General features: G+C 35.4%; 1 protein-coding gene across 1 annotated transcript in view; it reads right to left on the bottom strand.

Moving 5' to 3' along the window:
* LOC149802116 (adhesion G protein-coupled receptor V1-like) overlaps positions 1–23325 on the bottom strand; it is a 513020-nt gene that overhangs the window by 43167 nt on the left and 446528 nt on the right. The window contains exons 95-98 of the mRNA XM_089956897.1: positions 21526–21730; positions 20926–21029; positions 18430–18546; positions 7599–7703 (exon numbers count right to left, since the gene is read on the bottom strand). Of these exons, the coding sequence (XP_089813023.1) occupies positions 7599–7703; positions 18430–18546; positions 20926–21029; positions 21526–21730 (531 nt within the window). The remainder of the gene's footprint in view (positions 1–7598; positions 7704–18429; positions 18547–20925; positions 21030–21525; positions 21731–23325) is intronic.

Here is a 23325-nt window from a genome sequence, read left to right as displayed (position 1 = left end):
CAGAAGTGTCCATATTTGACCTTTAGAATAACTTCATTCATCAAACATCATGACTGTGAGTCCAACAATTTTATAAAAGGACTTAAATGTAAAATCTTATTACTGACATTTTATAAAGGTACTTCAATATAAAATCTTATTACTGACATTTAATAAAGGTACTTCAATGTAAAATCTTATTACTGACATTTTATAAAGGTACTTCAATATAAAATCTTATTAGTGGCATTTAATAAAGGGTCTACAATGTAAAATCTTATTACTGACATTTTATAAAGGTACTTCAATATAAAATCTTATTACTGACATTTAATAAAAGGTCTTCAATGTAAAATCTTTTTACTGACATTTAATAAAGGTACTTCAATGTAAAATCTTATTAGTGACATTTTATAAAGGTACTTCAATGTAAATCTTATTAGTGACATTTAATAAAGGGTCTTCAATGTAAAATCTTATTACTGACATTTTATAAAGGTACTTCAATGTAAAATCTTATTACTGACATTTAATAAAGGTACTTCAATGTAAAATCTTATTACTGACATTTTATAAAGGTACTTCAATGTAAATCTTATTAGTGACATTTAATAAAGGGTCTTCAATGTAAAATCTTATTACTGACATTTAATAAAGGTACTTCAATGTAAAATCTTATTACTGACATTTTATAAAGGTACTTCAATGTAAAATCTTATTACTGACATTTTATAAAGGTACTTCAATATAAAATCTTATTAGTGGCATTTAATAAAGGGTCTACAATGTAAAATCTTATTACTGACATTTTATAAAGGTACTTCAATATAAAATCTTATTACTGACATTTAATAAAGGGTCTTCAATGTAAAATCTTTTTACTGACATTTAATAAAGGTACTTCAATGTAAAATCTTATTACTGACATTTTATAAAGGTACTTCAATGTAAATCTTATTAGTGACATTTAATAAAGGGTCTTCAATGTAAAATCTTATTACTGACATTTAATAAAGGTACTTCAATGTAAAATCTTATTACTGACATTTTATAAAGGTACTTCAATGTAAATCTTATTAGTGACATTTAATAAAGGGTCTTCAATGTAAAATCTTATTACTGACATTTAATAAAGGTACTTCAATGTAAAATCTTATTACTGACATTTAATAAAGGTACTTCAATGTAAAATCTTATTACTGACATTTTATAAAGGTACTTCAATGTAAATCTTATTAGTGACATTTAATAAAGGGTCTTCAATGTAAAATCTTATTACTGACATTTAATAAAGGTACTTCAATGTAAAATCTTATTACTGACATTTTATAAAGGGACTTCAATGTAAATCTTATTAGTGACATTTAATAAAGGGTCTTCAATGTAAAATCTTATTACTGACATTTAATAAAGGTACTTCAATGTAAAATCTTATTACTGACATTTAATAAAGGTACTTCAATGTAAAATCTTATTACTGACATTTAATAAAGGTACTTCAATGTAAAATCTTATTACTGACATTTTATAAAGGTACTTCAATGTAAATCTTATTAGTGACATTTAATAAAGGGTCTTCAATGTAAAATCTTATTACTGACATTTAATAAAGGTACTTCAATGTAAAATCTTATTACTGACATTTAATAAAGGTACTTCAATGTAAAATCTTATTACTGACATTTAATAAAGGTACTTCAATGTAAAATCTTATTACTGACATTTTATAAAGGTACTTCAATGTAAATCTTATTAGTGACATTTAATAAAGGTACTTCAATGTAAAATCTTATTACTGATATTTTATAAAGGTACTTCAATGTAAAATCTTATTACTGATATTTTATAACGGTACTTCAATGTAAAATCTTATTACTGACATTTAATAAATGGTCTTCTATGTAAAATCTTATTACTGACATTTAATAAAGGGTCTACAATGTAAAATCTTATTACTGACATTTTATAAAGGTACTTCAATGTAAAATCTTATTACTGACATTTTATAAAGGAACTTCAATGTAAAAACTTATTAATGACATTTGATAAGGGGATTTTAATGTACAATCTTACTACTGACATTTTATAATGGGACTTCAATGTAAAATCTAATCACTGACATTTAATAAAGAGTCTTCAATGTAAAATCTTATTACTGACATTTGATAAAGGGTCTACAATGTAAAATCTTATTACTGACATTTTATAAAGGAACTTCAATGTAAAAACTTATTAATGACATTTGATAAGGGGATTTTAATGTAAAATCTTATTACTGACATTTAATAAAGGGTCTACAATGTAAAATCTTATTACTGACATTTTATAATGGTACTTCAATGTAAAATCTTATTACTGACATTTTATAAAGGAATTTCAATGTAAAAACTTATTAACGACATTTGATAAGGGGATTTTAATGTAAAATCTTATTACTGACAATTTATAATGGGACTTCAATGTAAAATCTAATTACTGACATTTAATAAAGAGTCTTCAATGTGAAATCTTATTACTGACATTTTATAAAGGTACTTCAATATAAAATCTTATTACTGACATTTAATAAAGGTACTTTGATATAAAATCTTATTACTGACATTTAATAAAGCTACTTCAATGTAAAATCTAATTACTGACATTTAATAAAGGGTCTTCAATGTGAAATCTTATTACTGACATTTTATAAAGGTACTTCAATATAAAATCTTATTACTGACATTTAATAAAGGTACTTTGATATAAAATCTTATTACTGACATTTAATAAAGGTACTTCAATGTAAAATCTAATTACTGACATTTAATAAAGGGTCTTCAATGTGAAATCTTATTACTGACATTTTATAAAGGAACTTCAATGTAAAATCTTATTACTGACATTTTATAAAGGGTCTTCAATGTAAAATCTTATTACTGACATTTAATAAAGGGTCTTTAAGGTAAAATCTTAATACTGGCATGAATGCCAATGTTGATGAAGTTGAAAATGCTCTTGGACAATACCCAATTATCACCTAGAATCACCCAATGACTATGTATCACCTAGCATCACCCAATACCTATATATCACCAAGTACATCGCAATACCTATATATTACCTACCATCACCCAATACCTGTATAGATCTCCTAGCATCATTCAATGCATATTGTAACAGTTTTGACCATATGGTACTTTGCTTCTCTGACAGCTTTTAATACAATAGCACCTGAGACTACTAACACTTTATTTGTTTAACCTTACTGAAATAAACTGGGTAAAATTTAGGTCAGAGTCAGGTTAACCTTACTGAAATAAATTGAGTAAAATTTAGGACATAGTCAAGATTAACCTTATTCAAATAAACCGAGTAAAATTTAGGTCAGAGTCAGGTTAACCTTACTGAAATAAACTGGGTAAAATTCAGGACAGAGTCAGACTTAACCTTATTGAAATAAACCAGGTAAAATTCAGGACAGAGTCAGACTTAACCTTATTGAAATAAACTGGGTAAAATTCAGGACACAGTCAGACTTAACCTTATTGAAATAAACTGGGTAAAATTCAGGACATAGTCAGACTTAACCTTATTAAAATAAACCAGGTAAAATTCAGGACAGAGTCAGACTTAACCTTATTGAAATAAACTGGGTAAAATTCAGGACATAGACAGACTTAACCTTATTGAAATAAACCAGGTAAAATTCAGGACACAGTCAGACTTAACCTTATTGAAATAAACCAGGTAAAATTCAGGACAGAGTCAGACTTAACCTTATTGAAATAAACCAGGTAAAATTCAGGACAGAGTCAGACTTAACCTTATTGAAATAAACCAGGTAAAATTCAGGACATAGTCAGGCTTAACCTTATTGAAATAAACCAGGTAATTCAGGACACAGTCAGGCTTAACCTTATTGAAATAAATTGGGTAAAATTTAGGTCAGAGTCAGGCTTAACCTTATTGAAATAAACCAGGTAAAATTCAGGACAGAGTCAGACTTAACCTTATTGAAATAAACTGGGTAAAATTCAGGACAGAGTCAAGATTAACCTTATTGAAATAAACCAGGTAAAATTCAGGACACAGTCAGGCTTAACCTTATTGAAATAAACCAGGTAAAATTCAGGACAGAATCAGACTTAACCTTATTGAAATAAACCAGGTAATTCAGGACACAGTCAGGCTTAACCTTATTGAAATAAACCAGGTAATTCAGGACAGAGTCAGACTTAACCTTATTGAAATAAACCAGGTAAAATTCAGGACATAGTCAGGCTTAACCTTATTGAAATAAACTGGGTAAAATTCAGGACACAGTCAGGCTTAACCTTATTGAAATAAACCAGGTAATTCAGGACATAGTCAGGCTTAACCTTATTGAAATAAATCAAGTAAAATTCAGGACAGAGTCAGACTTAACCTTATTGAAATAAACCAGGTAAAATTCAGGACACAGTCAGACTTAACCTTATTGAAATAAACCAGGTAATTCAGGACATAGTCAGGCTTAACCTTATTGAAATAAATCAAGTAAAATTCAGGACAGAGTCAGACTTAACCTTATTGAAATAAATCAAGTAAAATTCAGGACACAGTCAGACTTAACCTTATTGAAATAAACCAGGTAAAATTCAAGACATAGTCAAGATTAACCTTATTGAAATAAATTGGGTAAAATTTAGGTCAGAGTCAGGCTTTTAAATGCATGCTATAAAGATTCATTCAAGATGAAAATAAATATAAAATGATACATCAAGTAATCAGTAATGGCCTTGAGTCAAGAGAATTCATCAAAGTGGCAGAGATGTCAACCATGACTTTGACCTGATATTCAAGTATTTTTCTTGCACGGTGAAATTGTATACTTTTTGACAGTTACTGATGTGCAGGGGAAAATACTACCAACTTTCTATGTATGTGTGACTTATGCCCAACTCAGTTTATCTTTCCCTAATAAAATTATACAGATAAAGGGGTGGGGGTATACTATTGAAATGATTCTCTCTTTTAGTATAAGTGACAATCTTGGGCAGAGGATAATTTTATTAGTTGAAATAAATTGCTTATAATAATAACGAGTTACTAAAATTGCAATAGATCAGGGTAGGCAACTTATCCTGTGTCCATTTCCAATATGCAAAAGAGTTGTGTCTCTATTTCAACTGCTACTTGAATGTTGTGTTGTATCAGGAGGAATATTAGATTCACCGAATGAACTCACATAAATTCATGAAATTGAGAGTCTGGCTTGGAAAGTGAGAAACACACTCATTCAGTGCTCACACATGCATGTATAGTATAGATTAAGTACAATACAAAGAGAGAAACATTCTGATCCAATTACCATACAATTTATGAATAAAGGCATGGAATGTGAAGAGAAACTAGATTCATTCATTTACCACACTTAGATTAATAAGGGAGAGGTGATATGTGATGAGAAAATGTCAACCATGATCAGCCAAACAAACAAATGTATAACTGCAATGTATCCTATAGTCAATGCCAACTCATTTACATTTGCACAACTAGGAGTTGCAAAAGAATCTTCTCAGATGATGGGAACAATGGTTTGATTAAATAAATAAGTAAAGAAATAATTAAATTACAAAATATTAAGAAAAATAGAAGTCCAAAGTTCAATTTCAATCTACAAATTAGAATACTGGAAATTTTGTTCAAGAATTGTACAAAGGGACATAATTCTAATTTCATTCTTTAACAGAACATAGCTTGAAGAACATAATATATCTTTACCAATTGGATACTGGTAGACACATCAAAATGTTTTAAATCTAAAGATCTCATGTAAAATTTTTTATCAATTTATCAATTCAAAATATTATGCAAAATAAATAATATATATATATATATATATATATATATATATATATATATATATATATATATATATATATATATATATATATATATATATATATATATATGTGTGTGTGTGTGTGTGTGTGTGTGTGTGTGCTTAAAGGGTAATACAATTATTTACTTCTCTTTCTTCATAAACAGTTCTACTGTTGTAGTTTTCAATAGAGATATTTGTCTCTTAATCATCCAGTTTATTGTATCTTAATGACATTTTTCTATGCTATATATGCATTTTTCCATGCCAATTATACATTTAAGACTGTAACAAACATGTATCAGAACACATCAAGATATGATGTCATCTTGTTTATGTCATAATTTATAGCATTGATCTCCGAATGTATTTAATGACATAAAGAACAATATTAAATTCAGTTTGAATTCAGTCTGAAGAAGCGATAAAGTGAGATCAGTCCCAGATTTTACGTATTTGTTTTGCTTATTTTGTAATACTGAAATTCAGTTTCTGAAATTAAAGTTCATATTAGCTAAAGTTATTGTAAACATGTGTTAAGTAGTTCAATTTAAACTCCTAAATGAATAATTCCAGATGAAATACTAACTGAAACCTAAAATTACAGTAGAGATAAATCTATGTCTAGCTGTTTTGATGATTTGAGTACATATATAAATCTTGGCTGTTACAAGTTGCTGTACATACTCAATAAATGTGAGTTTCAGACTTGCTGGAATTCTGATGCTTGTGAAACAGCCTGCTGGATTCAGATTAAACATTTCCATGCCTTTAATAGTTGGAATTTAAAACTGTTGGAAGCTGGAAGACTGCTAGAACCGTTCTGTATATTGGAGAAATTGGAAAACTGTTGGAAAACCCTAAAGCATCTTGAGAACAGAGATAAATGTAAACAGGACAATTATTTACAACTAAACAAATATATCTGTAGTATCTGACATCAGGGGAAACTTTATTCAACATTCATTGTTGAACCTTCAAAAGCATAAAAGTATACAATTAAGTCAGTTTAGTTTAACTGTTCTCAAGATATCCTGCTTACATGCTAATTGTCTCACCTCATTCACCCACTATATAAAACTCAACTGCATACAGAATGTCTTCCTGCAGTCATACATATTTGATTAAGTACACAAAAGCTATCAGGTCCTTGGGACCCTCCACAGGCATCTGCCTTTCAAATTTGATCCGGATTGGACAAAGCATATTGGAGATCTGTTTGATACATGCTGATGTCCTTCAATGTATCTCCCAGTGACCTTGAAAATTTGGTCACATTCACCACATCTGGTCTTGGGGCCTTCTCAATGCATCTCAATTTACAGTTGGGATTGTTTTGACTCAACAGTATTTTATACGTCTTAAATGTCAGTTTGAGTGTACCACTCCCATTTCACAAACAGAATATTATCCTGTGATCTTGACAACTTAGATGACCCAAAACTAAACAGTTAATGTGACCACCCAGGATATCTGCATATTAAATCTAGTGCAGTTCAAACCTTGCTTACAATGTGATGTCTTTCACTTGACACAAAAGTATCACCTGTGACCTGAATCTAATCAAGTCTTGGAACCTACAAAAGTCATCCAAATATTCAAGTCTTGGAACCTACAAAAGTCATCCAAATATTCAGATTTGGCTCAACAGTACTTCTCAATACTGTGCTTTAAAAGCAAGATGTCACAGATGGACAGAAAAAATTAACAACAAACAATTGGATTATACTTTGTACATTCTACTAATAAGATAATCAACAAATGGACAATTCCTTACTTCTTGACCAGGCCTTTTTGTATAATGGAGTCCAGAATATTCTCGATCAGTGTCACCTGGTCATTGTTTAGACTGTTCTGGATGGTGTCCAGCTTTGTGATGGTCCTGCATGTTCAAAAAAAAAAAAAACAACAATCAAGAGTTTAACACTTTTCAAATACAACAAGCCTTATATTGCAATCTCATTAATATTTTCATTAATTGAAATTATTACTGTCTCAGAAACAAAAGACAATACTTTAAGAGCTCGTACAAGAAGTTTTCAAGTGACATATCTCATGACATTTCATAAACTGTACAAAAAAATAAACTAAATAGATAAAGCCTTGATGACACAGATATATATATATAGAGAGAGAGAGAGAGACAGAGAGAGACAGAGACAGAGAACAGGTCTTGATGACTCAGTATTTTGTATATATGGGGAAAAAAGGTCTTGATGACATAGCATTTTGTATATATGGAGAAAACAGGTCTTGATGACACAGCATTTTGTATATATGGGGAAAAAAGGTCTTGTAGTTAAATTTCAAAGCCTAACAGAGGGACCCAAGTTAAAAAAAAGCTGTGAAAGCTCTGCATAAAGTTACAGATTGTCAAAATTTTATAATTTTGGGCTTGATTTTCTTGTTCCAGCAGTTTACAGAATTCTGGACCTGTAAACTTGAGAATAACAAAATGACAACTTTATGTTTATAGTATTATGCCAATATGTGTACAGTAATATGCAAACATGTGTATAGGAATATGCCAATATGTGTATAGTAATATGCCAATATGTGTATAGTAATGTGCGTGTGTGTGTGTGATTTAGATTTTTTAAGTAGCTTTAAAAAAATTTCAGTCATATCGCTATGATGTCTGCAGTGTGACAGTTTATAGTGATGTTTAGCACTGGGGCATCATGCCGCAGACATGTAGCAAGATGTCCCACCCAGCCACACTATGCTGACACCAGTCTTACCAGTCCTAACACTAACCTCTTAATGCTGAGCGCCAAGCAAGGTGTCTGTTAGCATCATTTTAAAAAGTCTTTGGTATGACTCAGCTGGGGTTCAAACCCAAGACCTCCCTCATCCAAGGCGGACACTTACCATTAGGCCACCGGAACGGTCTATATAGTAATATGACAATATGTGTACAGTAATATGACAATATGTTTATAGTAAGTTGACAATAAAGTTTCAGTTGAATACTGTCAAGGATGTAGAATATCAATGACTTCAAAAATCAGAATCTTGATGCTGACACTGACAGTACTACCATAACAGGTCAACAGAACTCAATTCAGAAAATAAACTTTAGTCAGACAGTAATGTTCTTTCAAAAGTCTCAGTTGAACACATCAAGTGTTATGGACAATATATGCTTCAAACAAAAGTTAACACCAAATCTTACTGTTGCTTCATGCAGTTGATCTTGTATTTACTGAGAAAGAGAATGAAATGACATCTCAAGGTCACAGCTTGAGTAAGGCACACCTGATTGATCCAAGGCAAATTACTTCATGATAAAGTTGACTTTCTCTTACGTAGGTGCAATATAGACCTTTAAGTACAGTTGTGTTTTGCCAGACATGTTGTATCACTGTACACTTATGAGTAGAGCTGGGTATTGCCAGACATGCACTTGTATCACTGCACACTCCTGAGTAGAGCTGGGTATTGCCATGCATGTTGAATCCCAAGGACAGCTGGGCATAATTGCCAGATATGTACTTGTATCACATCAGATTCCTGAGTAGAGCTGGGTATTGCCATGCATGTTGAATCACAAGGACAGCTGGGCACAATTGCCAGACATGTACTTGTATCACATCAGATTCCTGAGTAGAGCTGGGTATTGCCATGCATGTTGAATCACAAGGACAGCTGGGCATAATTGCCAGATATGAACTTGTATCACATCAGATTCCTGAGCAGAGCTGGGTATTGCCATGCATGTTGAATCCCAAGGACAGCTGGGCATAATTGCCAGATATGTACTTGTATCACATCAGATTCCTGAGTAGAGCTGGGTATTGCCAGACATGTTGAATCCCAAGGACAGCTGGGCATAATTGCCAGATATGTACTTGTATCACATCAGATTCCTGAGTAGAGCTGGGTATTGCCAGACATGTTGAATCCCAAGGACAGCTGGGCATAATTGCCAGATATGTACTTGTATCACATCAGATTTCTGAGTAGAGCTGGGTATTGCCAGACATGTTAAATCCAAACTGACTCATGAGATGAGCTGGGCATTGCTAAACATGTACTTGTATCACTCCACACTTCAGTGATGGATGAAGCTAGTGTAGGGTCTGTAGCATATGTTATAAGGGGGCCTTAAATTTAAAAACCCCACATAAATATCAAAACACACACATTTTTAACTTGCATAGTAAAGTAATTGTATTTTTTCATTTGCTATACAACCAGATAATACACTGTACCACAAATATGTCTGACATTTCAGTAATAGTTTTATTTACATTGAAGCATTTAGTATGGGGCCCTTGAAAGTGTAGGGCCTATAGCATATGCTACCTTTGCTACTAGGATAATCTGGCACTGCCACACTTCTGAGTACTTCTGGGCTTAACTATGACAGGATTTTGATCAGTATTAGAACAAGCTCTTGAATAGAGCTGGGTACTGCCAGCCATGTTTTATCACAACAAACGATTAAGTACATGCCAGCCATGTTCTATCACAACAAACAATTGAGTACATGCCAGGCATGTTCTATCACAACAAACAATTAAGTACATGCCAGCCATGTTCTATCACAATAAACAATTGAGTACATGCCAGCCATGTTCCAGCACAACAAACAATTGAGTACATGCCTGCCATAACATGATGTATCATGCAAAAACACACAATGTTTTACTTACAATCCCTCTGACACAGCTAATATCATTTTGAAAAACACGATTTTCAGTTATCTTTACAAAAAAAGTAAATAAACCATCACTTCAGTGTATGCCTGTAACATAGGTACAAATTGTAAACAGATCTTAGAATTCATCTAAAACTATCCTTGTGGCAGCTTATGCAACAATTAAAAGGCAAAGAAGTCAGGTATAAACAGCCACCATTTCATGTAGTACTTAATTGGCTGATAATACCTAGGGTGATATCTTAGGTCTGAGGGTGGATATTTAAACTCACTGTGATTTTGTCATACAGTTGTCATGTGTTTAGTTGCAGCCTTTAATAGATTACACAGACTTTGCAATCTAAATGTTACTCACAGACCCCAACCTCAGTCTCTACCTAAGCACCCACATAAGTCAGTGAAGCCAAGGAAATATCATCTGACTTGGATGATATTTACGATGACTAGACCGCAACAATTTATAATGACTAGATGAAAATGGAGGGATATCAGAACTTTATTAGACAATGAGGATGAATTTGTAGACTTTGTACCAGATGACATTAGATAATGACAGATATCTATCTATCCAGTAGGACTTATTTATGATTCAAAAGTATAGCTCTGTCTTATTGATGACAAGTCACCCCTTTAAATGGATCTGATGTGCCAAATACAGCCCGACTTATAGAAGTGTCAAAGAGAAATTGGCATTTTGCAAAAAGTGAGGGGGAGTTGACTTAAAGTTGAATTGACTTATGAATGAGTACAGATGGTAGGTTTTCATAATGGTTGTTATGAAAGCCACTGTTGCTAGGGAAACACCCTGTCAGAAGCAACAATATTGTTACAGAAGCCTGGTTCTGTGTAAATCTTTGATAGAATATGTCTAAAAGAACATTCTTAGCTATTTTGATCAAAACCGGCTCAAGTACTCTAAAACAGTTAAGAATGGGTCTTCCATCTGTTTGCTAAGGAAATTGCACTGTTGTTAGGTAAAAATAACTCCAAGTTTTGATTAACAATGTCTGAAGAAACATTCCTAACAAATCTTCTCCTTCTGGAGAAGAATTTGAAAACAGGTATTCCATTTGGTTGCTATGAAAACCACACCACTGTTAATGGAGCCATTCCAAACAAAATTTTGGTAAAGCCTGTCCTAAGAAACATTTCTGTCAAGTTTGACCCAAACTGGCATAGCAATTTTAAGAAGTACAAAATTAGCATATGTGGATAGATGGACAGATGGATGACAGATGTAAGATTGCTGCAGTTACATTCAATAAGCTCATATTGAGTCATTGACATGTAATGCCATCCATTTGGATACTTTGTATGAAAAACTACTGTCTTGACCTTGTCTTACCACTGGATCCAGATCCAGATGGTCTTGGACGAGTGAGTGAGGCTGATGTCCTGTGGCAACAGATGAGTGATGAGGTGGTACAATGGCAGATGTAGGCACAAATCTGCACACAGGTGGCTCAGGCCATGTGGTCATTCTTCACTGACACAGAACAGCAGTGGAGTTCAACAGCCCCTGAGTGACTGAGCACCCTAAAAATTGCTTGCTCCATTATTCCCTAGCAGCTATCTGTGGATAGAGGGGACCCTACATGAGCAGGGGAAACACCATTAAAAAAATTACAATTATTCCTCTCACCCTCAGCGCATGGAACATGCACACACTTTTGGACGCTGATAGATGTCTGAGGAGAACTGTCCTAATTGGCATGGAGCTAGCCAGATATAACATCGATATTGCAGCCTTGAGTGAAACCCACCTTGCAGGAGAGGGCAAACATTGTGAAAGGGACACTTCTTTTGGAGTGGAAGAGGAAGTGAGGAGCGATGTGAGGCTGGAGTAGGATTTGCAGTGAAGACAGATTTTGTTAACAAGCTAGCTGGACTTCCAAAGGGTGTGAATGACAGGCTTATGACCATTAAACTCCCACTGTTGAATGGAAGAAAGTATGTCACGATCGTCATTGCCTACCTTCCAATCATGGTCAATCCAGATGAAACAAATGACACATTTTATGAAGAACTCCACTCTTCATAACCTCTGTTCCCAAATCTGATAAGCTCATCATTATTGGTGACCTCAATGCAAGAGTCGGCTCTGACAACATCTACTGGGAAGGAGTCATTGGAAAGTATGGTGTCAGCAATGGTCTTCTATTGCTTCAGATCTGCGCAGAGCATGAACTGCTCATCACCAGCATGGTCCTCTGCCTCCCTAACTACAACAGGATGACATGAATGCATCCCTGATCTAAGCACTGGCATCTCAATAACTACGTGATAGTCAGGAAGAGGGACAAGCAGGTTGTACAGGTGATCAAGTCCATGTGTGGAGCAGAATGTTGGACTGACCATCGCTTTGTAGTCTCCAAGCTAAACATCCACATCCAACCTAAACAACGCCTGCAAGTCAAGAAGATTCCAAAATGGCTGAACATTGCCAAGCTGAAGAACTCCAAAATGATCTTTGTTAGCACTCTAGAAAACCATCTTCAATCCACCCCTCTGAAAACCCAGAATGTGGAGGCTACCTGGATGACCCTACAATAGCTGGTCTAACAACACTGCCACAGAGATCTAGGGCCCTCCCACAAGAAAGCACAAGGACTGTTTTGATGAGAATTGCAAAAACATCAGGTAGCTGTTGGATGAAAAACATCGCCTCCACAAAGCATACCTAAATGATCCAAAATCCACTTCAAAGAAAGATGACTTCAAAAACATCCATAGGACTGTTCAACAGAAACTCCATTTGATGCAGGACTCCTGGCTGAGTAATAAAGTTGATGAAATCCAAAGCCAAGCAGTCAAACATGATATGAAGAGGTTTAATAATGCGCTGAATGAAGTCTATGTCACATCATCATCTTGATCATCCCCTCTCCTCAGTGCAGATGGGAACACACTGGTCACAGATAAAGAGAAGATCCTCAAAAGGTGGGCTGAGCACTTCACCTGTGTCCTGAACTACCCAATGTCCATCAAAGATGAAGCCACTGATCAGCTGCCCCAAGTGACAGTCAATGAATCACTGGCTGACCAACCAACCATGTTAGAGACCCAAAAAGCAATACATCTGCTCTCTAGTGGCAAGGCTCCTTTCTCAGACTCAATCAGAGCAGAGATATACAAGGAAGGTGGTGCAGCTCTGACTGTAAAGCTCCATTGGTTGTTTCATATCATGTGGCAAAAAGAGACGATCCTACAATTCAAGGATACTACTATTATACACCTGTGTAAGTGCAAAGGAAATCTTCAGGTTCAAGACAACTACCAAGGTATACTACCAAGGTATCTCTTTACTCTCCATCACAGGCAAGATGCTTCTAACAGAAAGCCAGTGTGGATTCTGGAAGGAGCATGGAACAATCGACATGGTGTTTGCTGCTGGGCAGTTACAAGAGAAAAACCAGGAGCAGAATGCTGACCTTTTCTCTACCTATGTCGACCTGACCAAGGCCCTTGACATTGTTAGCAGAGAGGACTGTGGAAGATCATGGCTAAGATCTGATGCCCAAGGAAATTTATCACCCTGGTGCAGCAATTCCATAATGGATTGGAAGCTAGAGTCTGGAACAATGGTGAGACATCAGATCCCTTTCCTGTCTCAAATGGAGTGAAGTGAGGCTGTGTACTGTGGTGCCAACACTTTTCAGTCTCAGCCATGCCCACTGATGCCTTCAGAGATGGTGACATGGGAATCAGCATCAGATACCAAATTGATTGCAAACTGTTCAACCTCAGGAGGCTCCAAGCGAAAGCTAAGGCCACAACACACATCATCAGAGACTTTCTATTTGCTGATGACTGCACCCTCAATGCTGGTTCTGAAGCTGACATGAAATGCAGCATTGTCAAGTTCTCTGATGCTTGTACAAATTGTAGCCTTACGATCAGCACAAAGAAGACTGAAATAATGTATCAGCCAGCCCCAGGAAAACTGTATGCTGAGCCAAAAAATCACAGTCAATGGCTACAAACTGAGCGCAGTGAACAGGTTCACCTATCTTGGCAGCACTCTGTCCCAGAATGTCATAATAGATGATGTTGTTAATACCACGATTGCAAAGGCCAGCATAGCCTTTGGCAGACAACACGCCAAGGTCTGGAGCAGAAGGGGCATTAGTCTACAGACAAAGTTGAAGGTGTACAAGAGCGATAGTACTCTGTGCTATTATATGCCTGCAAAACCTGGACAGCGTACCAGCACTACTCAAAGAAGTTCAATCACTTCCACACAACTTGCCTCAGAAGACTCCTAAGCATCAAGTGGCAAGACGGGATCCCAGATACTGAGGTCCTTGCCCAAGCAAGCCTGCCCAGTATCTACACCATCTTGATGCAGTCACAGTTGTGATGGGCATGGCATATAGCTCACATGCCAGACCACTGGCTTCCCTAAAACCTCTTTTATGGCGAACTTGAAATGGGAAAGTGCAACAAAGGAGGCCAGATAAAATGATATAAGGACAGCATGAAGATGTCATCAAAGAAGTTTGGCATTATCTTTGGTGCGTGGGAGCAGACTGCCTAGGACAGGATCATGTGGCACTCTTCCATCACTACTATTGTGAGGCCAACATGATAGCCATGGCAGAACAATGGAGGCAGACCAGGAAATCTCAAGCCCGTAATGATCAGCTCTGCTACAATCCCATGTCCACAATGCTACAGAATATTCAGGGTGCACATCGGCATCCTTGGCCACCTATGCACCCACAGACCATTTGTTCCTGCTCAAAAATTGGATGGCTAAAGTCGTCCTCATCAACTTGATGGACAAACTATATATATATGACAGACTGCACAAAACAAATACTAAACATACATCAATGTTATTTTACAAATCTACTGGAAGATCTGCTAACTTTTTCCTTCTTTTATAGGTTCAGATACACTAAAATAATTTTAAAACACTATTATTATGCAATATTTGGGGAATCAGAAATGTAATATATCTATGGAGTAAGTGAATAAACATAAAGTGTAAAAAAGGCATTTGCCACAACACATCAAATGTATTGGTACATACAGTCATATCTGAAAACTATCTGTGAACCTTCAAAGGACTAACAACAGCTATCTAATGACTAACCAAAATTTATTGTTAAGTGCAATTTAAAATGAGTGTGTGTGTGTAGCAGTTTCTTATTTGGATATAGTAGGTGTCGGGGTATGGACAGCTTTATATATATAGTTGAGGTGGTCATGTTGTTTACTTCACTGGAAGGAAAGTTTGTATGCATGGTTGAATTACCACAGTTGTTTACTTCAATGGAAGGAAAATTTGTATACATGGTTGAATTACCACAGTTGTTTACTTCAATGGAAGGAAAATATGTATGCATGGTTGAATTACCACAGTTGTTTACTTCATTGGAAGGAGAGTTTGTAAACATGGTTGAATTACCACAGTTATTTGCATCACTGGAAGGACAGACAGTTTTTATACATCACTGAAGTGGCCCTGTTGTTCATTAATGGAAGGTATAAAAAGAAAGAATTTTTTATTTTTGGACAGCTTAATATCATTTAGTTTTATTGTGTTATTGTCTTGAATTGAAAGTATCCATCTACATCAATACACCACTCCCTCGATAACTCGCGCACATCGGGGTCCAGAAACATCGACCGCACTATAAGCGAGGGGCGAGTTATCAAGGGACCTATAAAATAAGCCCAAAACCAATAAAGTGATTGACGACATAACGGAAAAATAAGGGGGGAGGGGTAGGCAGATTAAACTGTTGAATACTCACTTTATAATCATTCTGAGATTAACTGTTAATAAATATCTCTTCATAACGGTGTACTTTATTATTTTCTCATAGGACAACATTAAAAATTTCAGGATAAATTACAGTATATTGAGACGATCATCGAAAACATTATTCCACGTGGTTTCCGTTCGCTGAACATGTGTACCACTTCACACATTGTGTACTACGTCACTAAGTTTTATGTTGAATTGTATGCATTCTAGTTTTATTGTTTGAGCCAAATTAAAAGTTTTTTATACACAAAAGATCGACTCTTTTCGAGAAACAGTGTCGATCGAACGATAGATAGATAGATAGATAGATTTGAATGCGATAGAAGTAAAATGGAAAACAAAAAAAAACAAGAGTTAATCAGTACTGACATATTTAATTGGTCTACAAATTTAAAACAACGTAAATTAGAACAAGTTAATACTTGCCGTTTGTGCCACGCTTGACAAATATCAATTCACTTTTTGAAAAAATCAGTTAATTTTTTTTGTGTGTGTTACTCCTTGGTTTCTCTGCCGCCGAGCAAAATCCCTCTGATTTCTCAACTGCATGAGCTTTACGTAGTCAACATTTTGGGTCTCCAGCCACCTTATGGCAATATCAAAATATTTGCTTCCTGTGCAGAGGGGTGGGGGTGCAACATCTGTGTCTGCATCACTTTCAACACTTGTGTTACTCCAGTTAGAATCGTCTTCTGCTGCAAATTTGTTCGCTATAGAAATAATTATAGTTTCATCTGACATGTATTCGGCTGTAGGGCAATCATTGTCAGCACAAATCCACTCCTCCACCAAGAGAAACGCCCATCTCAGGACCATGAGTCTGTACTAATTTCTCCCAAACAGCCTCGGCATTAATGACATCAGTTTCACTGAAACATTCGAAGTCACTATCGTCGTCATTGTCTCTGTTACTGTTTTGCTTCCAAGACCCTTAATCCAGCACCCGAGGTCTCTTGTAATCGATTTTTTTTTTAATGCAACAAACACTTCCCCAAGTTGTTGATCAAAACAAAGCCGGCATGTACATGTAATTAGGTTCTCACAGAAGTACTCACGGGTTTCGATGTGACGGTCGATTGACTCTTTTCATGTTTTCAATGAACAGACTATGTTGTGATTATAATGTTTACACTGAAACGGAATTAAAGGATTAGAATGTGACTTTCACACAGGAAGTCGTTTAATTGGTGTTTATTTCATTCTCTGTTGCCACCTGTTAACATTTACCAGAAGTTTTCATTGATCGCTATTTCACCAGACTGTTTATTTACAGTATAATGACAACTATTTATCCTAAAAACTTACATAATATATGATATCTTTAAACAGAGGTCTCGCTAGGATTTTAAAACTGGGTCTTTCTGCCTCTGAATTCAATCACTAAATATCAGTATATTTTCTCACTCGGCCGCCAAGTCAAAGCCTTTGAACTAGCCACCTAGCTGTTGCATCATGTTCTTTTTTTTTTTTTTAATGTACTCTTATGAAATAGCAACAGTACATCAAAGAGTCTTTCAGTCACTGAATTCTGTCATTGTAAATATCAGCACAGTAAACTGATCAACACATTTTCCCACAAAGTAGGTGGCTGAAACAGGACCGGCAAATCTTTGAAATTTCCCGCGCACCTATTACATGCGTATGGAGGACTCCAGCCTCAGTGATTTTCTGCGTCCCAGATCAAAAATTGGCGTCCAAATACATGTAATTAAGCGTTTTCGAGATCTCTGAAATTAATTCTTCTCTATGGATTATATTTTTACGGGCGTTAATCACCATTTTCGATGATAAAACGAGCAATGTATCAAGGTTTAATTTATCAATTCTTATCGTAATTTTTTTCATGTTCAGCATATTTTAAAGATATTTTAAATACATTTTGTCTGGAAAAAATCGGGAGCCAAGACGGACACCGCGTTATAAGCGGGATCGCGAGTTATCCGGGTGCGAGTTATCGAGGGAGCGGTGTATATAAATATTAATCATTATGTATCAATCATTATGTATCAATCATTATGTATACATACTATCATCAGAGATTATGATTTATCCATGCATCATTAGTATTAAACCACTTAGAGTTCTGAGTAACCATGACTACTTATAGTTGATATTGGTCATTCAAATTTTGAATAAGTAAGCTGACCATCCCCTGCCTAGCAGACTTACTCTTGGTCTTGTTGGTCTGTCTGATTGCCATTTTCCTGTTGTTTTATAATGTTCCACATCTCCTTGTCTTCTTGTTGGACAATTCTCACCACAGCTTGCAGGCTGGACTGATTTAGACTGGAAAAATGGAGAAGGAAATTAATCTCTTATTTCCAAACAGTCATCCTGAGCCAAGGCAAGTTACATGTATGTATGGACTGTCCATGGAAAGTACTGTATATACTTGCTTATAAGATGAGTATAACTGCAAACTGCCCAGACCCAGATCTGCTGTTGCATAATGCACTGGTAAATCTTGGTCTGAGCAGTTTGTAAGGAGTAATCAACAGAACACACAACATAAACCCTGATCTACAGGTGCATTATGCTATGGCAGATCTGGATTTATGTTGTTTGCAGTTTGACTTGACTTAAAGGTTAGTATATATGGCAATGAACATGAAGGCAAGATATTACTTATTTACTGACTTTCTCAGCCATAGCAAGCATTACATTTTTACCCATTGCGTTGGCATACAAATGTTTCAACAGAATGAAAAACATTTACATAAGACATATTACAGAGAAAACTGAAAATTGGTATATGAAAATCATTTCAATACTGCTGTTCTAGGGTTTAACGCCATTTTTCAGCACAAGATAGGCTATACATGGCGGCCAGTATAACTGGTGGAGGAAAAACCCTGGAAAACCCAGGGAAGAACCACCGACCCACGAGAAGCTACTGGCAGGCTTTCCCACGTACCCACGCTTGCCGAGCCTTGGACTCGCATTTCAATACTGTATATACATGCTTATAAGTTGGGTTGAACTGCAAAACTGCATCAACCCAGATCTGCCTTTGCATAATCTGTAGTCTGTCTCTTGTTTACTCTAGTCTTGGAATATCTATCATGCATTCTTCTGCATTCTGTCTAAGATGCATGTCAAAGAAGTCAATGACTGACCCTTTACCTTGCTTCAGTGCTTTTAGATGCCTCTACTGAATCTCAAAGAGGTCAATGATTGACCCTTTACCTTGCTTCAGTGCTTTTAGATGCCTCTACTGAATCTCAATGGAATTATGTTTTGACATGTCAATCTCTTTTTGCATACAAGCAATATTTTGATGCCTGTCACCATTTTCAGAGAAGCATGTTTTGGAGCCTATAGTAAACATTGGCCATTTTGAGCTGGTTTTTGTATTGTCGCCTAAAAGAAACTGAAGACATCGAGGAAAATGACCCTGATACCATATCACATGGCTACTATTTAAAAACATCATTGTAATCTATTTATAAATAGTAACCCGGTTGGATTTACCATTATCCAAAAAAAAACTTGCACATTTCATTCAGCATGTTCTAGAGTTTAGAATTATGGTTATTCAAGGCTTCAGTAAGGTCAGATAAGGCTCAGCAGATACTGATATAGATTATAATGACTTTGATGATGTATTTAGTTTAGATGATTTAGTGATACAGACCGTAATGACTTTGATGATGTATTTAGTTTAGATGATTTAGTGAAACAGACCGTAATGACTTTGATGATGTCTTTAGTTTAGATGATTTAGTGAAACAGACCATAATGACTTTGATGATGTGTTGAGTTTAGATGATTTAGTGATACAGATGATAATGACTTTGATGATGTATTTAGTTTATATGATTTAGTGATATAGAGTATAATGACTTTGATGATGTATTTAGTTTAGATAATTTAGTGATATAGATGATAATGACTTTGATGATTGTTGTTGTTGTTGTTGTAGGGTTTAACGCCATTTTTCAGCACACGATAGGCTATACATGGTGGCCAGTATTAATGGTGGAGGAAGAACCCGGAAAACCCCGGAAAGAACCACCGACCCACGAGAAGCTACTGGCAAGCTTTCTCACATACCCACATTGGCTGAATCCTAGACTCGAACCGCCGCAGACAGAGGTGAGATGGCAGTGATCCATAACGAAGAGCGCTTTAGACCACTCAGCCACTCGGGGCCCCTGACTTTGATGATGTATTTAGTTTAGATGATTTAGTGATATAGATGATAATGACTTTGATGATGTGTTGAGTTTAGATGATTTAGTAATATATAAAATGAACTTGTAGTTTTGGAGTTTACAAAAAGCTGTGGATGTTCAAATGATCTCTGATACATGATGGTGAATAAATTCTCTCAAAAATGTTAGAGAAATAAAAAATTCTTTATTAAAAAATAATTTTACAGCAATAATTAAAGATGATATTTTACTTTTTCATATAGCAAATATGATACTACAAAACAAGTAAACTGGTTAAAAGTATGGTTCAGACTTGACATACTACACTGCTCTAAATTTTGCAGGCAGGTCATTTTGCACGGAATCATCTATGTAACATTGGTTCTATTATAGCACACTGCATTCAGTCAGTTTGGCATGTAGATAGAGATAGCCTAGACAGCAAGAGATACTACAAAGTAAAGGGTTATAAGCACAACATGAGCTGACACCACAGATTTAATTTACCTACCTAGCCCCATTGGTTGGGTTTTTCAGTAATACATAGAACTGTTTGGGGTAGGGATTTGAAGAGGCCTGAAGGGGAGTCAGGTTGATGTCTATATACTGCAAATCCTGAAAAAAGAGATGGAAATAACATTTTCTTTTTGTTTACACTAGCAGAAAATGGATTTAATACATATATACATAAATAAATGAAATGTTTAACTCTCAGAAGACTATATCATGATCAGGCATATAATGTTCGAATTTTTATATTATATTTAATAGTTTCCAAAAATAAATTCTCCATTTCTTGATTATGTCATAAAGTTCAACATCATAACAAGTGAAAAGAAGTTCTGACAACCAAACTACTCATCTCTGTGACAAACAAACTACTCATCTCCATGACAACCAAATTATCATTACATGTCTCCATGACACAAAATGATGACTATATCACAGCTCATTTTACATCATTTAGCTCCTATTTTGTTTCTGCATAAAGAAGGGGTTAAATTAAATCTTCTTTAGTCAGTGAAAAATGCTGTCCTATTATAAATGAGGTAATTATTCAAGTATTTATACATAAAGACGTACAGAATTTGTGTTTATTAAAACCACATACTTGTCTGCCTGGTAGAAAAACCAGTGTACCAGTCTGCCCACTGTAATCCTCCCCTTCAAGAGCTGGGTACACATTGACTCCAAAGACTGTGTCCTGGTTGATCATTTGTAGGGTCTGAAAGTTGACTTCTACCTTGTAATCCTGACCCTGAAGCCGGTTGACCTTTAACCGCACACTGGTGTCTCTATTACCAAATATCACAACCCTGATGATGACACAAACACAATTATAAAACTTTATATACCACAGAGATTGCAATGTTATACTCACATATGCAAACTGATTTTGCAGCAGAGTTGTGGCTCAGAACATTGGTTAAATTCTAAAAGTATTTGTTAAAATTTTGAATCTTTCATTGGATTACCTCGTTGCTATAAGGTCTTTAGTCCTGCTGAAAACAATGAATTCTTTTTTGTACAATTCATCCCGACATCATCAGTTGTGTTCTTGCTAAATACAAATGTCATAATTTAACAATTTTAAACACATAAAAATCGCTTTAAACAATAACGCAATGATATCATATACATGCACTTAAACATGCAAAGGTTGTTGTTGTTGTGGGGTTTAATGCCATTTTTCAACACATGATACCACGATGCATGGTGGCCAGTATTAATGGCGGAGGAAGAACCAGGGAAAACACCAAGAGGAACTGCCACGCAAAAAGAGAAGCTACTGGCAAGCTTTCACACATACCCACATTGTCCAAATCCTAGATTCGAACCCACACAGACAAAGGTGAGATGGCAGTGATCTGTAACGGAGAGCACTTTAGACCACTTGGCCACTCGGGGCCCCAACATGCAAAGGTGGGATGGATCAGCAAGTCCCTTACATTTTATTATTTTAGAAAGTACATGGATAGACCAAAAAATCAACCAATACTTACAGTAAAATATGTTTCGTTAATAATATTTACATTATCAAATTACATAAGGAATAGAACTGCTATCTTGTAAATCCAGTCTTCTTAAACTTGCTTCAGTAAGTCAAAATTTCATCTGCTTGCCAAGGTGTAATTTTCTCAACAGAAAAGGGAACTAGTACCGTAACTTTCCTCAATTACTGAACAGATGAGCATGTGTTGTGAAACTGAATTTATATTTTAAGGTATGGTATCATAGTTTAAAGAAACCACATTTCTTCGCATCAAATCTTCACTCAAGATTTGTAGTTGTGAAATTGGGTTAAGTGATATTTACTGTACAGGTTCAATGGTATGATATATTTGCCTTAGGTGTATTAACAGTGTATGGTAATATATAAACAGCGTGTGTGTGAGATGCATTAGCTCAATTTGCAAATATCTTTCAGTTGATGCCACTAAAACACTTGTGTGTTCATTAGCACTTTCAAGACTGGACTATTGTAACTCAATTCTGTCTGGTTCATCTCAATATCTGCTCCAGAAACTTCAAAAGTTCAAAACACAGCTGCTCAGATCAAACTTAGAGTACCACGATCAGGGCACACCTCCCCACTGCTCTGTACCTTACACTGGCTATCCATTCGATCCAGAATCAAACACAAAATGTGTTCTCTGTGCTACGTTTCACTGTCGGACTCTAGTCCAACATACCTATCTGACCTCACCCATGTATACACACCAGCAAGATACTTCCACTCCTCTTCTGACAATCGTATACTCATTATTCCCACTATGAAAACAATCATATGGACAGCATTCTTTTGCATACCAGGGCCCAGCAACGTGGAATGAATTGCCCACTGAACTTAGATACAAAGATTCAGTGATCCCATTAAGAGTGCTCTCAAAACTCACTTATTTCGACTGCA

Source organism: Sinohyriopsis cumingii, chromosome 4 (genome assembly GCF_028554795.1).
Source record: "Sinohyriopsis cumingii isolate HCF-2022 chromosome 4, ASM2855479v2, whole genome shotgun sequence".
NCBI lineage: Eukaryota > Metazoa > Mollusca > Bivalvia > Unionida > Unionidae > Sinohyriopsis > Sinohyriopsis cumingii.
Note: the sequence above shows the minus strand (reverse complement) of the source record. Positions and strands in the feature narration are given on the sequence as shown.